This window comes from Corvus hawaiiensis, chromosome 4 (genome assembly GCF_020740725.1).
Source record: "Corvus hawaiiensis isolate bCorHaw1 chromosome 4, bCorHaw1.pri.cur, whole genome shotgun sequence".
Taxonomy (NCBI): Eukaryota; Metazoa; Chordata; class Aves; order Passeriformes; family Corvidae; genus Corvus; species Corvus hawaiiensis.
The window spans coordinates 6609768-6629912 of NC_063216.1; the positions used below are offsets into that span (position 1 = coordinate 6609768).

Sequence of the window (20145 nt, forward strand, 5' to 3'; positions counted from 1 at the left end):
GTCAGTTCAGTAATGTTACAGGTTTATATAAACCATTGGTCTCTGAATGTCCTTTTTCTCAATCCCTGCATAAGAAGTTTTAATGCAAGTTTTATTGATAGTATTTTAGCAAGTAGCGTGCAACCTTTTCTTCTTCTAATTCATATATTGCAAAAGTTGTCACATTGGTATAATGGAGCAGAGTTTATCTGTGGTGTATGATTTAAGTAGGTATCTGCAGGTGTTTATAGACGTGCACTTACTGATCATTGTTAACAAGATGCAGATGTTTTAAGTATGTTCTCCATAATGTATTTTTAGGATGGAAGAAGCTTCACCACCAGGTTGTGGATTTTGCCATATCCCATATGATGAATTGAACATGCCATTCCCTGCTCACCTCACTTACTGTTACAACTGCAGGAAGCAAAAAGTTCCTGATGTCCTTTTCACCACAATTGACCTTCCTGTAGAGGCAATAGTTATTGGGAAGGGATGTCTTATTCAAGCCAGGTATCTGTCAAAATATTTCCTAAGTCTAGTAAAGTTCTCAAAGATCTCAAAGGAGATCTTTGAAAGAATTCCTGTTGCTAAAATCCAGTGTGTCATCAAATCTTATAAAACATACAATTGCTATGTGTTATTGAATAAAATTTCTCTCTGAAAGTATCATTGCACTGGTCTGGGGTTTGAATTTCAGCTTGTAGGACTAAACCCAGAGAGTGGAAGATGACTAACATATAGTCAGAGATGGGATTGCTATGCTTTTTCTTTTATTCTTTTCAGATAAGTATGGTTAATGCTTTAGCTGTGAGGGCACTTGGGTTTGGTTTGGTTTTGGGTTTTTTTTTCTTCCTTCCAATGTGTGTCTTGAATAACAGTATTAATAGGAATTTTAAAAGTTCTGCCACTAGAAATTACGGTAGTAATTTTCTGTGCTTGTACCTGAAGTGCTTGAGGTTTGCAGCAAGCAAGAGAAATAGATGTTTGTATTGGGGGTCTTTCTAGAAGAAATGCTGAAAATAGAAGTTTTCAGATGACACTGTCTCAAGGAGTTCTTGTAAAGAGCTGGCATTTTATTTTACTGTTGCAGCAATCTAGAAGAATTGAAAAGAAGCTGTATCAGGTTATACAATGAGGGGAAAAAAATCAAAATATCCTGTGATCCCTTTCAATCTTCAGAAATCCATTAAAGCTCTGTCTCTGCTGGTCTGTGTTGCCAGATTGTGCCGTCTGAAGAAGAAAGCTCAGGCTGAAGCAAATGCAACTTCTATCAGCAACCTCTTGCCATTCATGGAGTATGAAGTGCATACACAACTGATGAACAAACTCAAGCTGAGAGGAATGAATGCCCTCTTTGGGCTGAGAATTCAGATCACTGTGGGGGAAAATATGTTGATGGGCTTGGCAGTAAGTACAGTTGGAATCCTGGGATTCTTTTGCTTTCTTACAGTATTTTTTCAGGAAGGACATGCAGATGTGAGATTTGGAGTAACCAGACATACTGAAACGTCATTTTAAGAGCAAGGTGCCTTAATTATTGTAAAATCAGGACAGACTTGTCTTTCATAATCAGCAGAAGGCGATTCAAATCTCTTGAAAATGGTAGAAGACAAGATTATTAGAAAAGGGATGAGAGGAAAAGAAGCTTTAAACAGTTTAATGGCACAAATTGTAGAAGAATGATGGTATTCTTTAAACGTCCTGTCAAAGAGATCCCTGTTTCTCAAATTGAATTGCAGTTCCATGACAAATCAGGTCAATTAAGTCTCAGTACATCTTTTGGTTATTTGCCAACAAGGGAAACAGCAAGGTCTGTTGCCTCTTCTTTGATCGAACTGAAGAAATAAATGATAGATTTGAAGTGTCTTAGAGAAAGTCAAGAAATGTTCATTAACAACCTTTTCTAACCCCATTCTGTCATGCCAGGTTAGAACACTGCATCTTCCTGCATCAGAGGGTGCTTGGGTAATTCTGGCTGGCATCTTTTGTCTTTCATGATCTGTTTCCCGTAAATAGAAATCAGGTTGTCACAACCTCAGTGATGCTGTAAATGGTTTGGCCAAGTTTTAAGTCTTCAAAAATTGTAAAAAACTATTTGCTTATGCAAAACATACTGGGGCAGAGGCTTTAATTTTTAGTTTGTTTGGAATTTTTAGGCAAGATTAAGAGTCCCACAATGAAAAATGAGGAGGAGGGAGTATTTTTAAAGAATAGTGAAGTTTTTTCATAAGTGAACAGAAGAGAGAGATCCATTTATTTATTTGCAAGAGATGGTGCTGTAATTTGCATGTTACAATGCTGTTTTAGAATAAGCATTATGGAAGGCTTTATATGAAAGTATTAGGAATTCATGCTTATATAATTGTCTTTTTCTGTGTGACTTTTAAAAAGTCTGCAACAGGTGTGTATTTAGCAGCTTTGCCAACACCTGGGGGTATTCAGATTGCTGGGAAGACTCCAAATGATGGCACCTATGAGCAGCACATATCCCATATGCAAAAGAAAATAAATGATACAATAGCAAAAAACAAGGAACTTTATGAGATTAATCCTCCAGTAAGTAAATCTTTTATTCTTAAAAATAAAATATTTTGAATCAAATATATACACTGTATATCCACGTTTTCTTCCTGAGTCATTCAGAACATAAGTTTATTTACCAATAGAGATACAGATTTTTTTCACTGTATTTTGGAAAGCTGATGGAATTTTCAGATCTCTTTAGCCACATAGTCAAATCAGTTTGGTCTTATTTAGATATTTCTCAGTAGAATAATTTTCAGAATGACCTGATCCTTAGAATTGTTAATAAGTTGTGTAGAGTTGAAATTATTTTTAAATCGTGCAGAATATTTGTTAATTCTTACATTGTTTTTAGGAACTACCTGAAGAAATCATTGGGTCTCCCATTCCAGAGCCAAGACAACGTTCCAGGCTATTGAGATCTCAGTCAGAAAGCTCTGATGAAGTTACAGAGCTTGACCTTTCACATGGGAAGAAGGATGCTTTTGTCTTGGAGGTGATAAACATTTTCACTACTCATGTTCATACTTTTCTTCTCCTGAAATATATATTAAAAAAAAAAAAAGTTTTCTTACTCATCTCCAATAACAGTTCCTAAATTGTGTATGAGTTTTTCCCTTTTGTATCAATAGAAGAAGTGAAGTATTAGATTTTGCTTTGTCTCTCTTTCTTACTCTGTTTGCTTAAAGCACAGCTCTATTATGTCTACAGACAATATCTGAAAAACAATTGCCATGCTGTTCATGAACATGTAGCAATCTCTAGAATAATAATTAAGAGCTATTAAGAAATGTCCTTCTGCCTGCTTCAAGCAGCAGATCAGACTAATCAAAAAGTTAAGATCTATTTTTATAAACACTGAGGTTCTGTGTTGCCACATCTTATGTTTAGCAAAGAAAAAGATTGTATTTTCTTCCTGTTTTAAAGCTCTTACTGTTGTAGTTGAACATTCAGAATTATTAGTTTCCAGAATGGGTTGTATTCAAAGCATTCAAAAAACTGCATGTGCCAAGAGAGCACGTAAAAGAAGATCTTCTGAATTTCAGCTATTGCTTTTCACAATTTAGGAATTCACAACTTCTGACAGTACCTTCCAGTTCTTTCTACAGCTGCAACTATAAAGATCAACACCTATAGATAAATAAAGAACATAGATTTCTTTTACCTCTCTATTCACTAAAATTCAAAGATGTGACTGAACATTGTCCATTTTGAAGCCTTTAATACTCCAGCAAGTATTAAAGAAGGGCTGGAGTTTTGATCATCCTGTAGTACAAATACCTATCGCTGATTGAAAACCACTTTAAAATACAGCCTGTAATTGCAGCCTAAGGTACATTTAAGACTTTGTTAATCTTCACAAATCACCATCTTCATAGAAAATAATCTGGAAGAAAGGTTGTAGATAGGGAGAATGAAGGAGCTGTAACAGCAGTTTGTTTGAAAACAGAGGTATGAAAGCAGTGCGAAAAAATAATGGGCTGGGAGAGTTTGGGATAATAAATTAAGATTGGTTGGTGCTTTTGCAAAAAGGGTTGAATACCTACGTAAAAAATAGAGGATTTTGTAAGGCATTTATAGAAAAAAAGGACTTTTTATTGTGGTGTTGGAACCCAAAGTGCAGGGAATATTTCTTTGCCTGTCCTGAGGGATCCATCCCCCCAGGGAAACACTGTTTTTAACCTTTGTCCATGGAGAGAGCTGCCAAGGCTTTGGGGTGAACTAGAATCTATAAGGGTGTGAGTTAGAGGATAGTATAATATATAGTTTGTTACAGGGTGAAAAATTTCAAATTTTAGGTTTATTAATATGGTAAGTAGATGAAGGCAAGATGGAGGATCCCTGTGGTTTTTCAGGTCTCTTCCTTCTTCAACTACACCATTTTTTGCAGTGTTGGTAGTACAGAATGATTGGTTAGGAAATGCCACAGTACAGGGCTATGTGAATGGATAGTTCATTAGGCATGGGTAGAAAAGTAAAAATAATGTACGTCCTTAGTGACAATTGGGTGATGTATCTTCAAAAGGGCCTTGAGTTTCCTGCATTTTGTCTTTTGGTACTTGCTCTGCTTCATTCTATGTCAGCAGCATGTAAATTGCTGATAAGATATAATAAACAATCTGAAGACTGAGAAGATCCAGAAGTCCCATTCGTCTCTTACTCCTGGCAAGGACTTTCACCCCCATCCAGGGAGGACATGTGGGGGTTGAGAACCCGCACATGTGGAATCACTTACTACTGTCTTTTTTGAGAAATTGGATATTTGACTGATGATTAATTGGATATCAGAAACAATATTCCAGAAGATTTAGTTAAACTCCTGACTAAGCTTTCAAGAGTAAAATCATAGTTCACTGGAGCTATGTAAGAAAAAGCAGTAAAATTTTCATTGTGATGAGGACATGCTGAAAGAGATTGGGAAGGCAGTTATGAGAGGCAAAGATATCTGGGTTGGTGTCATTTAGTTTTTGGGTTGTTTTTTGAAGGAAAAAAAAGACACCCCTTTTGCATGGAGAGCAAAAAGGAGACACATTACTTGACAGAGAACCCTTCAATACTGGAGTTAAATTACAAACCATTTCTAAAACACTTGATAAGAAAATGTTGGAAGGTAGAGGTAAATTTGGATCTCTTGCCGGTCAGTAAGACAGGATGAATGTAAAGACATGCCAGAAATATTTACAGAATGTAGCAGGGCACTCAGTCTGATCTAAAATAAGAGTGTTTAAAGGTTGGGTAGAATAGAGGTTATTTTGTTTCTTTCTGAAATGTCTTACTGGCATAGCAACATGATTTTCTCAATTACTCCCTCTTCCAGATTGATGATACCGATGCAATGGAAGATGTACATTCTTTACTGACAGATGTTCCACCACCTTCTGGTATAGTTACAACCATATTTTTCTAATTTATGCTGTAGGTTGCAAAATGACAGAATATGACTAGTTTCATTAAAAACTATTTAAAAAGTTCCAAGAGAACTGACAATATTACTGTTTCTGAAGATTTTTAGACTGAATTACAAGTTTGTAGGTTCCAGGTTAATAAAAGTAGAATAGAGAACTAATTATTGCCTAGTATCAGTTGTCTTTATACTATTTATCATTGTATAGATATGTCATACTTTCCCCAGCAGAACTCCTGGATCTGGATAAGAGGCAAATGAGGTTGTCCATTATATAGAAAATGCTCTGGACATTTGATTTGTCCTTGTCCTCCCTCTTGTCATTGTGAATTTCCCTGTGTTTCGTTTGAGCAAGTCTTAGTTTCCTTCCTAATAACTGGTATCAGTATTAATAATTTTGAGTCGTGTTGAGCACAGAACTGTCCTTGTAGTTATCTATTACTATCACCAAATCTTTTATTCCTCACTGATTATCCAGTCCTGCTGCAGTTGATTTTATTGCCCTAAATTAAGGCCATCAGCAATCATCTTGTTTTATCCTCTTCTGCATATAAGTTATGTGTTTGAAGCATAAAATCCAAAATTATAGATGTCTTCGCTGTGAAAATGAAGCATTTTTGTTCCTCTTTTTCTAGTCTTATATTTACATTTCCTTTGATGATGCTTCATTCTTAGTTTGCTAAAAGAGACCTTGGTGAAGGATCTTTCCAAATGCTTCCTGATGTCCAGTGTAGATGGTATCAGCCTTTTGTCTGTGTGCTTGTTGCGAGCTTGTGAGCAGTGACTGCTCCTTAGGAAACTGGTATCAGCTGCTCCGCAGTCTTGTTTTTCCGTCTGCCCATGAACTTCTTTCTCTGGAATAGTTGCTATGGATCAGTAATAGAGATACCTGTACTAGGGAAATTAGTAGGACCAGTCACTTCAGCACCTTATTACTTGAAGATTAAAGAATGTTTTTCTCTGGTAGTGGAGTAAGTTAAGAGTTCAGTGCCAGTTAGCTGTTTGACCTTTTGCCTATTCTGTGGTTTATAGGAATCTTTGTTTTTCATTGGCCTTTTTGTTCAGTATCTCCTTCAGACATTTGTTCAAGACAAATAAACAAGGGACTGGTTTTCTGCTATTGTGGGAAGCTCTACTACACTGCTGTAAAAAGAAAAAGCATGTTTTCTGCTCTCATTATTTCTGCATATCCTTTCTGAATCTTACTTGATTCTTCAACAGAATTTCTGCTTTTGATGCTCTGAAAGGCAATCTGCTAATATTTATACCCTCTGCAAGCTGCTACACAATTTCTTTTCTAGCTTATTTTTTGCTTTTATATAGGCCCTACCAGGTTGGCCTCTTTTCTGCTTATTTAACTATCTTCAGGCTTTCAGAATTGCTGATTTGCTGTTAATAACTTATTTTACTCTGCCATTTAGTCATTATATTTCTGGTTTTAATTTGCATTCAGTCACTACGGTAGTTCCTTTACAGCCTTTTCTGTGCTCTCTGTTAAAGGTTGGCTTTTTAGCTTTTCATATCACACCTTTTAAAAAAAATTCCTCATTTGTGAATAGTTTATCTAATAGAAATAGGTGGAGCAGTTGTGAATTTTGGATATTGGCCCTTCCTACAAGAATTCTACATTTGTTTTTTGAATGTTGATCTCATTTCTAGTGTATTATCCAATATTCAAAACCACATTAGGGAAAATATTTGCAAAACCTTGTCACATATGTTTCCTTTACAAGTATTTTTGTATTGTAGTAGATAAACAAGATTTTTTCCCCAAATATTTTCTTCACAGGTTTTTACAGTTGCAACACAGAAATTATGCCTGGTATAAATAACTGGACACCAGAAATTCAAGTAAGGTTATTCAAAATTGAAACTTTTTGCTAAATTGTATTGAAATATGCTGTAGTAATTTAAATGTGTATTTGGAAAGATAAATTCAAAAGATACCCTTGTGACAGAAATAAAAGTAGTATTTTGGTAAGAACAATAGGGTATGAGAACCTGTTTCTTTGTTGGTTTTTTTAATGCTGTTATGTAACAAAGAACCTAATACAGAAATATGAAAGTAATTACAGTAAATATGAACTTAAAGATTTTGGCTTTTTAAAAGGCTTGGCTAGGTTTGAAGCCCCTTAAAGGAAACAGATTATTGACTGTGTTGCTTAGCTAATATATTTTGTTACTTAGTTAACATATATGTTAACATATTTTACATTATTTTCCTTCTTTATGAATTTGCATTTAAGACACTGGATAAAATATATTGGCATATGTTGGCAAAAAAATAAACATGTTTGTTTCTAATTCAGATGTTCACAGCAGTAAGAGTGTCCAGATTAAGCAACATTAACCCAACAAATCAAACACTCAATAAGAACTTCAATGATCTCTGTGAGAATCTGTTGAAGGTAAGAAACTTATTTCAAATACTTCTTTAAGTGTTCAAATGGAAACCAAGTAAAATTCAGCTATACTGGAAATAACATGTGCCTCATCATTTTGAAAATAGACTGCAAAGTGTATGTAATTAGTTTGTGAGTTGCTATAAAGATAGGTTCAGCCTTTTTCAGTATATTAGGGATTTCCAAAGCTTTTGGAATCTGCAGGAGTCCTTTGACTGGCAGTGTACTCTAGAAATAGAAAGACGGCTCCACAGCAGATTGCATCCTGTCCTGACTTTTCACACATGTAATTCTTCTTCAAGAAAAAATTAATATCATTAGATGACTTCTACTATGAAAAGAGTTTTGATCCTTAATTTCTCTGAAATAAACCACACTTTCTTTTTTTCTGAGTAACACAAAATAATATCCTGTCTTCAACAGAGTTTGTATTTTAAACTCCGGTCTATGATTCCCTGCTGTCTTTGCCATGTAAACTTTACAGTTGCTCTACCAGAGGATGAATTAGTTCAGGTAAGTGAATTGCTGCTTTTAACTTCCAGCACATAGGCATGGCCCTAGTTAACATTTGCTGCTCAGGGTAAACTGGGCTGGGATTTGATTTACTGCTATGTCTGGTGAATTCTTAGATGGTTTTTTTCCTTATTATGTATCTATGCAAAGAACTGCTTGTTTGCAAAATCATTTTTCAGATTGCACAAGAGATCAACTTACCTAATATGCCAAATATTTCTGATTTGCAGATTGCAGTCACAGCTGTTGCCATTACATACGACAAAAACCAAGCACTACAAGCCAATAAGGCACCTACAGAAAAATCACAGCAAAGAGGTAAATATTGTGAGGCATCTTTTCTTTTTTATCCCCAATGCCGAATGAGTCTGGATTTTAATTTCAGCTACATACACAGATCAAAGACCACAGAATATTCTGAGTTGAAAGGGACCCACAAGGATCATCAAGTCCAAATATATATATTTTTGCAGGGAGATTCTTTCAACACATAGAGGTTTTTCAGAGTTAATGTACTTGACCTCCAGCAGGATGACTTACTTATCAAGTATTAGCTATTTATTTTCCATAATCGATAAATTTGTAGTACTTTCTTATTCTATCTGTGATACTACTTCAATTATTTTTCTCTAAAAGGTTAGTGTAACAGATAATGACATTTCTGTTGTATTTTGGAACATGTGGTGTAAATCATCAGAGAATACTTGTTCTTATAAGTAAAAATTTTGTCCATACTTCAAGAAGGCAGAAAATAAATTATTCTTAATACTTAAAAAAAAAAACCAACCTCCCTAAAATCCTTAAGCAGGTGAGTAATGGTTTTGGAGCTCAGTGAAGCACATGGAGGGAATGGAAGAGACTACTGTGATCTGCATATGTGACCTTGCTAATGAAGTAACATCTTATGCTAGAAATGTATGTGTGCAGTCTGGATGTGGGAATTCAGACACAACTCTGAGGATACTCAATTCTTCAGAATGGAATTAGGTAGTAGAACAGAGCCATATGTTTCTAAAACATCAGTTGTAGCTGACTTCTTCAATAATAACAGTAAAGTGTTTTCTTTCATGTGAAATAAGTGTTAATTTTTATTATGGCAGCTGACTTAGATCCAACTGCAGAATCAAATTTAAAATGCATGAATGGACTTCATTTTTTCCTAAAAACTCCAAATCCTTTTCAGTGGAACACAAGTTCTGTTCAATGTTGCAGCTGGATGTGTTGTCACACACCTCTTTCTGCAGAACTGTATCACTTTATGCACATGCTGAAAATACCTGTTCAAGTCAGACCTGACTAAATTGACTCTGCTTGTAATTACTGGCAGATCTTATTTTGCAGGTTAATTATCAATTGACCATGTTTTCTTTATTGAAGCATCTACAGACAATGAAGAACAGCTACAATTTCCCTTGGAGCTTTGCTCTGATCCCCTTTCTTCTCAACCATTCTCTCCAGCTAAAGGTCAGTTAAGGGGAAGAACGTTAAACAGTTGTTTTTTACTGATTTTGAGTTCTGCTCTTTCATGGTTGCAGAGGCTTTAAAATATGTGTATTTTCACAGGCTTTAAATGTGCTTTGCTGCCTAAACATAATGGGGTATATTTACTCATGACATCAAATTTTTTGAGAGTCACAGATGATGGCTTGGTTGATCATTCTGTCTATATTTCCTGTAGAAATTCCTGTCCTGTAGTTCTGTCTTTGCATTTAGAATATTGAAGATGCTCCAAACCACTGGGTGTTGGGTGTCATTTGACATAATTACAAATTACCTAATAATTAGGCTTGTCTCATACTGTAAATGGCCCATATAAAATACGTCCATGATTTCTCAGCCTCACATAATTAATCTCATTGTTTTCATGCTGGGAAATACTTTATCTACCAATTACTGGTTGCATGCAAATTTCCTTTAAGTGAAAGGAGCCTAAACTTGTATAGTAAATAATCTGTACAGTGCAGCATATTGTAGCTTTTAAACAGCTGCTTTATTTTACCTGAGATAGAGCTGCATTTCAAGAATGGTTGTCACAGTTCTTCTATGATTACATTAAAAATTCAGTTCATTGAAATCAGCTGTCTTTAATTCCTTCTCCCTTGTTGGATTATCTACCAAAATGGTTACTGAGAGGAAATTAAATATCTGGGAATTACTGTAAATGTTTGAGCTCTCTTTTTTGCCTGTTAACATCAGTTGTGTAAAGAAGGGTGCCTACCACACTTACTTGTATTTTCAGTGGCCAGATTAATTTCAGCAAAAAGATCCTTACTGTTTTTTAGTTTTTTTAATGCTTAACTTTTAATTGGCTACATTTTTTATTTTAAAAAAGAGAAGATACCCAGAAATTTCTGCTGGTGTCTCTCTACCCCATTACTGGACTGTTCTCCCTGTGTGCTGGGCACTGACCAGTGGAGGGCAGCCTGTTCCCATGTATCCTTTTTCCTGATGTTGTCCACATTCCATATTGTGCTGTAGACAGAGTCTTTCAGCCAGAAAATTATTCCATCTGTCATTTCCTCATAACTTCATTGTAGTTACATTTACTTAGCAGGTTAATATATTTTTACTTTTCTGTAGAATTGTTGTTTTAAAAATATTTTTAAATATTTGTTTACAATCTTACACAGTTATTTAAAAAATAAAATATTAAAATTGCAAGGTAGATCTAGTAAAGTGAATTATTTATACTAACTCTGTTATCAAAGTACACAGTACACTATATAGAGGGTGGGTTTTTTTCATACTTGACTCTAAAATCTTTTATAAGGGTTGTAGAATCGTGGAGTAGTTTGAGTTGGAAGGGACCTTAAAGATCATCTCATTCCAACCCCTTGCCCTGGGCAGGGACACCTTCCACTATCCCAGGTCGCTCTGAGCCCCATCCAACCTGGCCTTGAACACTTCCAGGGATGGGGCAGCCACAACTTCCCTGGGCAACCTGTGTCAGGGCCTCACCATACTCACAGGGAAGAATTCCTTCCTAATATCCAATCTAAACCTTCTCTCTGTCAGTTTGAAGCCATTCCTCCTTTACTGTCACTCCAGGCCCTTGTAAATAGTCACTCCCATCTTTCTTGGAAGATGTTGTCCTGTACTATCTGACTCTGCTTAATAGATTATCTCAACGGAATAAATTTTGTTTTATTAGAAGTCCTGGAGGGTGCAAGTTCCCACACAGGTATTCCTGCTGCTCAGAGAGGTGAGTTTCCTTAATTTAACCATCTGCCAGAACAGAATGAGCATTCTTGGGATGTTGGTATACCCTTTTTGGATGTGTCTTAATCCAGGAAGTGTTTACTACTTAACTGAGAATGCATGCTCCGGTGTGGCTTAATTATATCCTAATATTTCGATATGATTTTTAATAATAAAAGTTAGATTTGTTAATAATAACAGCCTCTCTGTCAGATACATTGATATAGCTTTATCTGACAGAAAATTAGACCCCAGAAAGAGAGCTGTTTTGCCTGTGTTAATTTGAAGTTAGCATGTGTTCCTCCCGTTTCTTCAGGGTAATGAAGAAACAGTGTTTGCAACCCCCCCCTTTTTTTTAAAGATATGCAAACACCCCTACAACTAATACCAAAAGTCATAGCAGAAACAACTCTTACTTCTTATTGTAATGATAATGGGAGGAGTGTTGGAGGGAGGATGTTGGGGCAAGGAAGACTGTTGTGTAAAGAAAATTAATTTGTGTTTAAAACAGAGGTGTTGTTTCAGCTTGTGACTCTTATCCTCATCACCAAAGCTTTTTTTTTTCAGTCTGTAGGTTAGTTATTGATAAAGACAGTTGGGAAGTTTAAATCTTGATCAGCAGCTCTTTGTAAGGAAAAAAAAAAGCAATGAAAATGAAAATTTAAAAAGGCTTAAATAAAGTTTAAAAAGCCATAACTTAAAACCTAAATTGAGATTAAAAAAACTAATCTAGCATAAGTCCTTAATGACTGTATTTGCATGTTTTTTCAGTGCTGAAGTCCCACTCAGGCAGTTGGTTCAGAGCTGGGACATCACCAGAAATTGGTACTTTGGTTTGGACAAATCCAAACCTATCCTGTAACTTTTCCTTTTAAACAGACCTGCAAAAGGATGGTTGTTCTCTCTCAGACACTAATCATTGCTTCCTCAAAAAGGAGCATTGAGATGAGCAAGAGACATCATCCATATATTTTTTTTCTGTTTTTTTTTCTTTTGTTTTTCTGTCTGTGTTTCCAGCAACGTCAGTTGATTACAGTTCCTTTGCAGACAGATGCAACAGCTGGATAGAGCTCATTAAACTGAAAGCTCAGACCATAAGGCGCGGATCAATTAAGACAAGTAGGCGGCTGTTTCTACCACATTCTGATAATCTGAGACATATCTCTGATTTCCCAGTGGTGACTTAGTGGAGTGCCCTGCCCAGCAGTAGCATTGCAGGTCACATGTAGAATGAATTACTGAGTGTGAAAACTGCCGACATTGTTCTGTAAGCTCACACAGGGTTGATCAACCAGTAGCATAAAAAGCAAAATAAAGTCTTGCTGTAATTAGTTCTCCATACATGTGTACGCCTACTAATTGTATAACATCCACTGCATGGATGTAGGTGTATGTATGATCTTGGAAAATTGGGGGTGAGAAACAGGAAGCAATCACCAAGGGGACAGTCAAGTCAATGGTCACTAAATTAGCAAGTGGTGAGTTGGTTTTTAGTAGTTCTTTGGCCACAGGTCTGACTATCTTGCTTAAATTAGCAGAGATTAATACCTGTTTTAATGGAAAATGCTGCACTGGAGAAACACAACAACTTTCACACTTCCTATAATTTGTTCCTCCAGCAGAATAAGTTTCAAAATGTTGGCACTTTTTTCTTTACCTTCACATTATAACTGATTGTTGTATGTGCAGCTGCTCGCCTCAATGTTTTCCTTTTGCAGGAATGCCACTCTTCCAAATAAATGCCATTTCAGCTTCTTGTCTCCTTTTGCATGCTTTGCATGATGATTTCCTTTCTCGCATATATGGCTGAGCATCACAGGCAGCTGAATGTTGTCACCAAGCTATTTGGAAAACCAATAAGAAGAGTTTTTGTGTTTTGAGGAACAATGATGGATCTTGATAGTTATTTTCTCCTGTTTTTTTCCCATTTTTCAGCTACTTCCCTTGAAAAAGCAAGTCCATTGGCTGAGGGATACTTACGGCACCGTTCTGTCCCATCATGCACCAATTCCACTGTCTCAGTTGTTAAGATGACACCTCTTTCCTTTCTCCCTGGGGCAAAAATAACCAAATATCTTGGGATAATCAATATGTTTTTTATACGAGAAACCACTTCTTTGCGTGAGGTGAGCTGTGTGGCAAGGATTTATTTTATGTCAGGGAATAATTTTTTGTTAATTGTAAGAATCAGAGGTTTTAGTTGAGGTGTGGCACAGCCAGGGAAGAATTTGTGTCACTTGTGGGAAGGTGCTGAGTGCGGAGCAAGTTCCATTGTATTGCTCTTGTCGTGGAGCACACAAAGCTGTTTTGTGTTTGGCACTGTTAGGAAGGGGTTACTTAACAATTGCCATTGCTGTTGAATTGGATAGAACACGAAACCAGTGAGTTCTTAAACAGAACTATATGGAAAAAATGGGTCTTTGACCAACAATGGTAGAAGTTGGGATCATTTGAACCCAAATTAAATGCTAAAGAAAAAAATAAATCATCCGTTCTTCTCTCATTTAGCAAGCTCAGTGATGAATTTTCACAGTGTATTTGGATTTTAAAATTCTTTGGTTAATATAACGTTGCCCATATCATAGATAATGTTATGCTAATTTTAAACATTACATTCTGTGCATTCTCTGTAACAAAACTGTGTGTGACGAGCATCAAAAATTACACTGTGGAGTCCATGACCACACAACCAGCTTAGAGGTGATGTTCAAACCATGATGTCCAGTCTGCATCTGGAAAACAAATAATCCTCTGAGCATGCCAAAATGCAAGCCATGTTCCTTAGAATTTTCCTGTCCTTTCGGGAAGGAGCTGCATCTTTGCTTTTGGCCACACAAATAGAGTGTACCTCTTGCCTGGTTTGTCAGTGCTGAAGAGTGCTGTTTTTTCCTAATTACACATTGCTAAAATGACAGAGCAGATGTTAATAAAAATGATCAGGCTTCCTGAAAATGGGCTGTGAGCTCTCTAGAGAAACTTGGATCAGACAAACATTTTGTTTGCATCTTGCAAGTTACTTTTAACTTTCCCTTTTAACTTGAGAAATCCATGTGTGAAAAGGACCGTGTCTTCAAAAGGATGTCAGAGCAGGGAAATGGTTACAGGACATTTCTGTACTAAGTGCAGATTCTGTATGTACAAATTCAGTAGCTGATAAGCTTTTGTATCTGTCATAACAGATCCCAACAAGGATAGGTCATTCAAGTGTTTGATTCAGCTTTCCTTCATGAAGCTGGAATGTTGCAGAGTCCCTGGGATGCTGTTACTGCGCTCTTTCCAGCACCCAGGGGAGCTAATTTAAATTATTTCAGCTACATAGGCTGAGTCACAAACTACTCTTACTGCAGGATTGCCTTGAGTTATAATGGAGTCAGAACAGAGTAGTCATTATATCCAACTCCAGCAATGTGGTTCAGGTCCTACAAGAAAGTAATTATCAGCATTTGTGTTTGTATTGCTTTATGTTTTGCTTGTGGTAGTGCTGAAATATATACCTGAATCAAAAATTAATGATAATTTCAAGTCAGATTAATCCACTGTTGTTAGGCTTTGCTGTTTACAGGTGGGTTTTGTTACCTGTTGTCATCCAATGTTGTATTAGGTTTATAATGCATATTTTTTCCCCATCAGTTGTTGTACCTTTAAAAGACTTGGACAAAATCAAAATTCCATGAGAATTATGAATTTGTATTGAATTTTGATTTCTTGCTGCAGTTGACTTCATTCCTGCTTTATGCTGGGTTTGACAAATTATACCTGTCCTTTTTGTTTGTAAATTTTCATCCAAGATATGTTTTTTAATGCCTTTATGAGTCTGTTCAGGGTACATTATACTTCTAGGAATGAACACAGCCCTTAGAAATTCAGCTCAGTTCAATCTCTTCTTCTACCTGCCTCTTCTGTTTCTTCTAGTGGCACACACACACACAGAAACATGTGAGAAGACTACTGGTCTTGCCTTTCACTTGAATTTTTAAATTTTATATGTATTTTGAACCAACTGTGAGTTCTGTTCTGATCAGTTTCTTTTCTCAGCATTTTCTGGGGATTTTTATTTCTTTGGTTGATTGCCTGGTTCGTGTGCAATAGGTTTTTCCCCACAATGTACTTGCTCACATTCTTTCATAAGGATTTTTAGGAAAATCCATATTTGGTTGTTTTCCTTCTCCTTTCACATTAATTTAAATTCTTCAGTTTCACACCAAAGAAGTAAAAATGCCCCACAAGCACCATCAAGTCAAAAAAATAATGAAATGAGATGGCTAGAAGTTCCTTTGGGCTTCAAGGGGGAAAATAAAATAAATAGTTTGAATAGTTCAAGTCTCTGCTCTGTCCCTTGCTTACTTTTTGAGGGATCATTTCTTTAGTGAGTGTTGAGAACTAATGACAGTCATTAATATACATGAAGTTGCAGTGATCAAAGATAATGGTCACTCCTTACTGGGAATTTCCAGGAATTTCATAGAACCATAGAATGGTTTGGATTGGAAGGGACCTTAAAGACTCTCTTGTTCCACCCCCCTGCCATGGGCAGGGACACCTTCCAGTAGACCAGGGTGCTCCAAGCCCTGTCCCTGGCCTTGGAAACTTCCAGGGATCCAGGGGAAGCCACAGCTTCTCTGGGTGGGCAACCTGTGCCCGGGCCTCACCACCCTCATAGAGAAGAATTTCTTCCCAATATCCAATCTATACCTGTCAGTTTGAAGCCATTCCCCTTGTCCTGTCACTCCAGGCCCCTGTAAATGGTCTCTCTCCATCTGATTTGTGACCCGTTAAACAGTGAATGGCTGTTAAGTTCTCCACACCATTTAGGATTCACTAAATTTTTCAGCTGATAAATATGGAAGAGAAGCACTCAGCATCTTGTAGCTAGACTTAATATAACATGTAATGTGTATTTTTTCCATTCTAGGAGGGTGGCGTCAGTGGTTTCCTCCATGCTTTTATTGCTGAAGTGTTTGCCATGGTGAGAGCTCATGTTGCAGCTCTGGGAGGGAATGCAGTTGTGTCATACATAATGAAGCAGTGTGTTTTCATGGAGAACCCAAACAAAAATCAGGTACATTAGGATGTGAAATAACAAGTGCTGTTGTGGTTTGTATGATACAAATACGCATTTTATGTCTTTAAAAACTTGCAGTGCTGTAGAGCCATATCTGCACAACATTTCTTGATATCTCACGATAATGTTTTAAGAATCCAAGAGTCTTCTTGTATAACACAAAATTATGAGGATGCTTCATAAATACCCAGATGGGTAGAAGAACTGAGCTTGCTAGAGTGAAGTAAATTGCAGGAAATAGTTGCACAGTAGTGCAGAACTTGATATTTCTGATGTTGCACTGTAGGATTTCCATCCTAACTCCACATAAAAACACCTGGAGCTGCTGACGTAAAATGCTCCATTTTGTACATAAAGGGACAAACCTTAATTTGTAAACACAGTAACAGAATGTTCAGTAAATTAAATCTGTTAAAAACAGTAATGAAAGCAAGTACAGATATCCAGATACTTCATCTGTGGTGGTCTTACAACAATCCATCTGCATGTTTGGTAGCACACAAGTGAGCAGATAGAAAAGAAAATGTGGCACATGTTGCCGATAAATTCAAATAATTTGTCCTTCTGCCAATCTCTGTTGATTTTTCTGTGTAGTTATATCTAGCAGATATAAGTTAACATAAAATACGTTATTGTTTATTGTTTGGTAACTGGGTATTGGCTTCTTTTCCAGGCTCAGTGTTTGATAAATGTCAGTGGCGATGCCGTCATCTTTGTCCGTGAATCCGAGCTAGAAATGCTGCCAGTGCAGCCTTCTACAACTGCTCCTCAGCCCACAAGTTCTGCAGGAGATGTCACAACATGAAGGCAGAACAAGTGAAGTAGTCTCTGCTAAATATAAAGATTATTTAAAATGTGGGAATGTTTAGGTTTGCATCTTCAAAGTCAGTATCTCTCCATGACATTAATAGCCAAAATCCAAGACACTTTTTTGTTGTTGTTGTTATCATATAACTTACGTAAGTCAGAGTGGTGAACTGGCAGGTGTGCTCTGGTTCTTCTGTTACTCTTTCTGGCCTCTGTGAAGCCAGGCAGCAAGTGAAGCACTGGTAGGAGAACATGGATTAGAATAGCAGGCATCACATGGAACTGTGGAAGGAAGGAAAAATGGTGTTGCATTTTTGAGCTGTTCAGTGGGACCATGTTAAGTTGTTATTCAGAACCATTTCTGAGTTTGAGTGTTGTCAGAGCTGATTCTCAGGTCAGGGTGGGAGGGTTGAGAAGTCTATGTTGGAAACCTTTGATGAAGAAGGGAGAGATTTGTGTGCAGGACAAGAAAACATGGGCCTGGACTCAGAAATTCCCTTACATCCTAGAGTGTGAAGAGGAAAAAGCAGTACTAAAAAGTTACAGTTTGAATTTCTGCACATTAGAAGTATTTTTTCTTGTTTTGTTGTTGTTTTTGTATTTGGGGGGTGGGGAGTGTTATTTGTTTTTTTAGTTGTCTTTTAAAAGCTGCCAGGCCACAATGCTGTGAACCTGGGCATTCCTGTGGTGGAAAAAGAAAACAACAAACCAATAGAATATAACAAAAAGTTCCAGGGTGTGTCTGGTGCTATTACAAGATGTTCACTTCAGTATTGACAAAGCAGGTCTTCTTGTTATTTAGGACTTTGTGAAAGAATTGTCCTGAGGTTCATTTTCTTAAGGCAGGATCTGTTTCAATGATGGCATAAACAGTCCCCAAAAATCAGTTGTGCAGAGGTTATTCTGCACCCTCCTTCCTGTTTAAATGCCTGGCTAACTGGAGATTGATGTATGCATGTGACAGTGGTTCCTGCGGGTTGCTTTTGTGTTCGGGGTTTTGTTTGGGGTTTTTTGTGGTTTTTGTTCTTTTCCAGTGCTGTAGCTGGGAAATAATTCCTGTCTTTGTCTACTGCAAAGACAGGAAATTTGTCATTTCCAGTAAATGTCTGAAAGGTGGTGATTATTGTAAAAAAAAAAAAAAAAGCGAACTTTGATTTGAAGATGCATTCTTACTTAATTCTGACAATATTGTACATGGAACTTGAACAAAGATGTAAACTTGAATGTAAATATTATGTTTAGTGTTGAAATTAGGCAATGGCACGATTATTTGTTAAAACTGATTATTTCATTGTAAATGAGCATGAAAATCATTCTTCCACAATAAATCTCTTTCTAAAATTCACTGTCTTACTATATGTGTATTAGGTAAATGTGTAAGCTGGATATACTAAAGATATCCCACCCCCATTCTCTCAGAGGAGTATTTTTTGTATAGAATGTTACAACCTCATCTGTATCCTGGGCTGAAATTTGTATCCTGGGCTGCATCCAAAGCCCTGTGGGCAGCAGGGGAGGGGGGGATTCTGCCCCTCTGCCCTGCTCTGCTGAGACCTCACCTGCAATCCTGCATCCAGCCCTGGGGTCCCAGAACAGGAAGGACATGGAGCTGCTGGAGTGAATCCAGAGGAGGACCAAGATAATCAGAGGGCTGGAACACCTCTGCTGTGAGGAAGGGCTGAGAGAATTGGGATTGTTGAGCATGGAGAAGAGAAGGCTTTGGGGTGACCTCATGGTGGCCTTCCAGTGCCTGAAGAGAGCCTACAAGAAAGATGGAGACTATTTACAAGGGGGTGGAGAGACAGGACAAGTGGAAATGGCTTCAAACTCACAGAGAGTTGTGGTGGCGGTAGCAGCAGACGCTGAGGTAACCAGGGAGCCAAGAAAGGCCAGGGCAACATTAGACTCATGGTGGACTGGCACTGAAGTGTAGAATCTCCCCCAAGGTTATGGAGAGTTCCCACAGTCCCTTACTGTGGTATGTAGATTATTGCTTTATGGGTGGTCAGTTGACCTTCCGCCTAGTTCTGTGTAGATCCTGTTGAATATGCATGTCCCCTAGTTATTATGTATAATGTTTTGGAAGTTTTTCTGCACCCCATTGGTTCTCTGTCCCTGTTCCCACCTCCCTCCTTCCCTGGTTTGTTGCTCCCCTGTCACTCCAGGTTCTCTCCTCCCCCTAGCCCTCACCCAGTTGGTTTCTGGTGCTCTGCCTGCCCCCAAACCCCCAAGTATAAAATCCCTGAACCCACCTCTATCAGGGCCATTTTGTTACTGGACCCTCCTGGGTGTGTTTTGGAATAAACCTCATTGGAATCTACACAAAAGGCCCCTCCCGCCTCTTTATCTCTGGTGATGCGGCTTGTTACCCATCTGGGTTCATGCTGGCACGAGGCCTCTGTGAGCAGAGCCTGGCGTTGTCGTGCTGAAGCTGAGTATCTGGGATACTAGTGGAAGCAGCCCCAACCAGGACGCTCTCCAGGAAGGACGCGGTGGCCCCCCACACCAACAGGCTAGTGCGCATCAAGAGTAGTTTACTTAGGATATCAGGAAGAAATTCCTCTCTGTGAGGGTAATGAGGCCTGACACAGGTTGCCCAGGGAAGTTGTGGCTGCCTCATCCCTGGAAGAGTTCAAGGCCAGGTTGGATGGGTCTCGGAGCAATCTGGTCTAGTGGAAGGTGTCCACTCCCAACATGCACCCAACAACCCCTGAACCCCCTCCTCAACACCTCCCCTCTCCTTCCACCAGATG

General features: G+C 37.7%; 1 protein-coding gene across 20 annotated transcripts in view; it reads left to right on the top strand.

Moving 5' to 3' along the window:
• Nucleotides 1–18737, top strand: part of C2CD5 (C2 calcium dependent domain containing 5) — a 58962-nt gene extending 40225 nt beyond the window's left edge. For 5 of the 20 annotated variants that reach the window (XM_048300155.1, XM_048300163.1, XM_048300167.1 and 2 more), the window contains 15 exons: nucleotides 301–492; nucleotides 1203–1389; nucleotides 2374–2538; nucleotides 2861–3001; nucleotides 5324–5387; nucleotides 7200–7261; nucleotides 7720–7818; nucleotides 8236–8325; nucleotides 8556–8643; nucleotides 9703–9789; nucleotides 11477–11527; nucleotides 12571–12642; nucleotides 13459–13649; nucleotides 16436–16582; nucleotides 17259–18737. In XM_048300155.1, coding sequence (XP_048156112.1) covers nucleotides 301–492; nucleotides 1203–1389; nucleotides 2374–2538; nucleotides 2861–3001; nucleotides 5324–5387; nucleotides 7200–7261; nucleotides 7720–7818; nucleotides 8236–8325; nucleotides 8556–8643; nucleotides 9703–9789; nucleotides 11477–11527; nucleotides 12571–12642; nucleotides 13459–13649; nucleotides 16436–16582; nucleotides 17259–17390 — 1768 coding nt within the window. In that variant the 3' untranslated portion in view covers nucleotides 17391–18737. Of the gene's footprint in view, nucleotides 1–300; nucleotides 493–1202; nucleotides 1390–2373; nucleotides 2539–2860; nucleotides 3002–5323; nucleotides 5388–7199; nucleotides 7262–7719; nucleotides 7819–8235; nucleotides 8326–8555; nucleotides 8644–9702; nucleotides 9790–11476; nucleotides 11528–12294; nucleotides 12349–12540; nucleotides 12643–13458; nucleotides 13650–16435; nucleotides 16583–17258 lie in introns of all 20 variants that reach the window. The other 15 variants (XM_048300154.1, XM_048300159.1, XM_048300160.1 and 12 more) reach the window with 5 other exon arrangements.
• Nucleotides 18738–20145: the final 1408 nt, after the last annotated feature.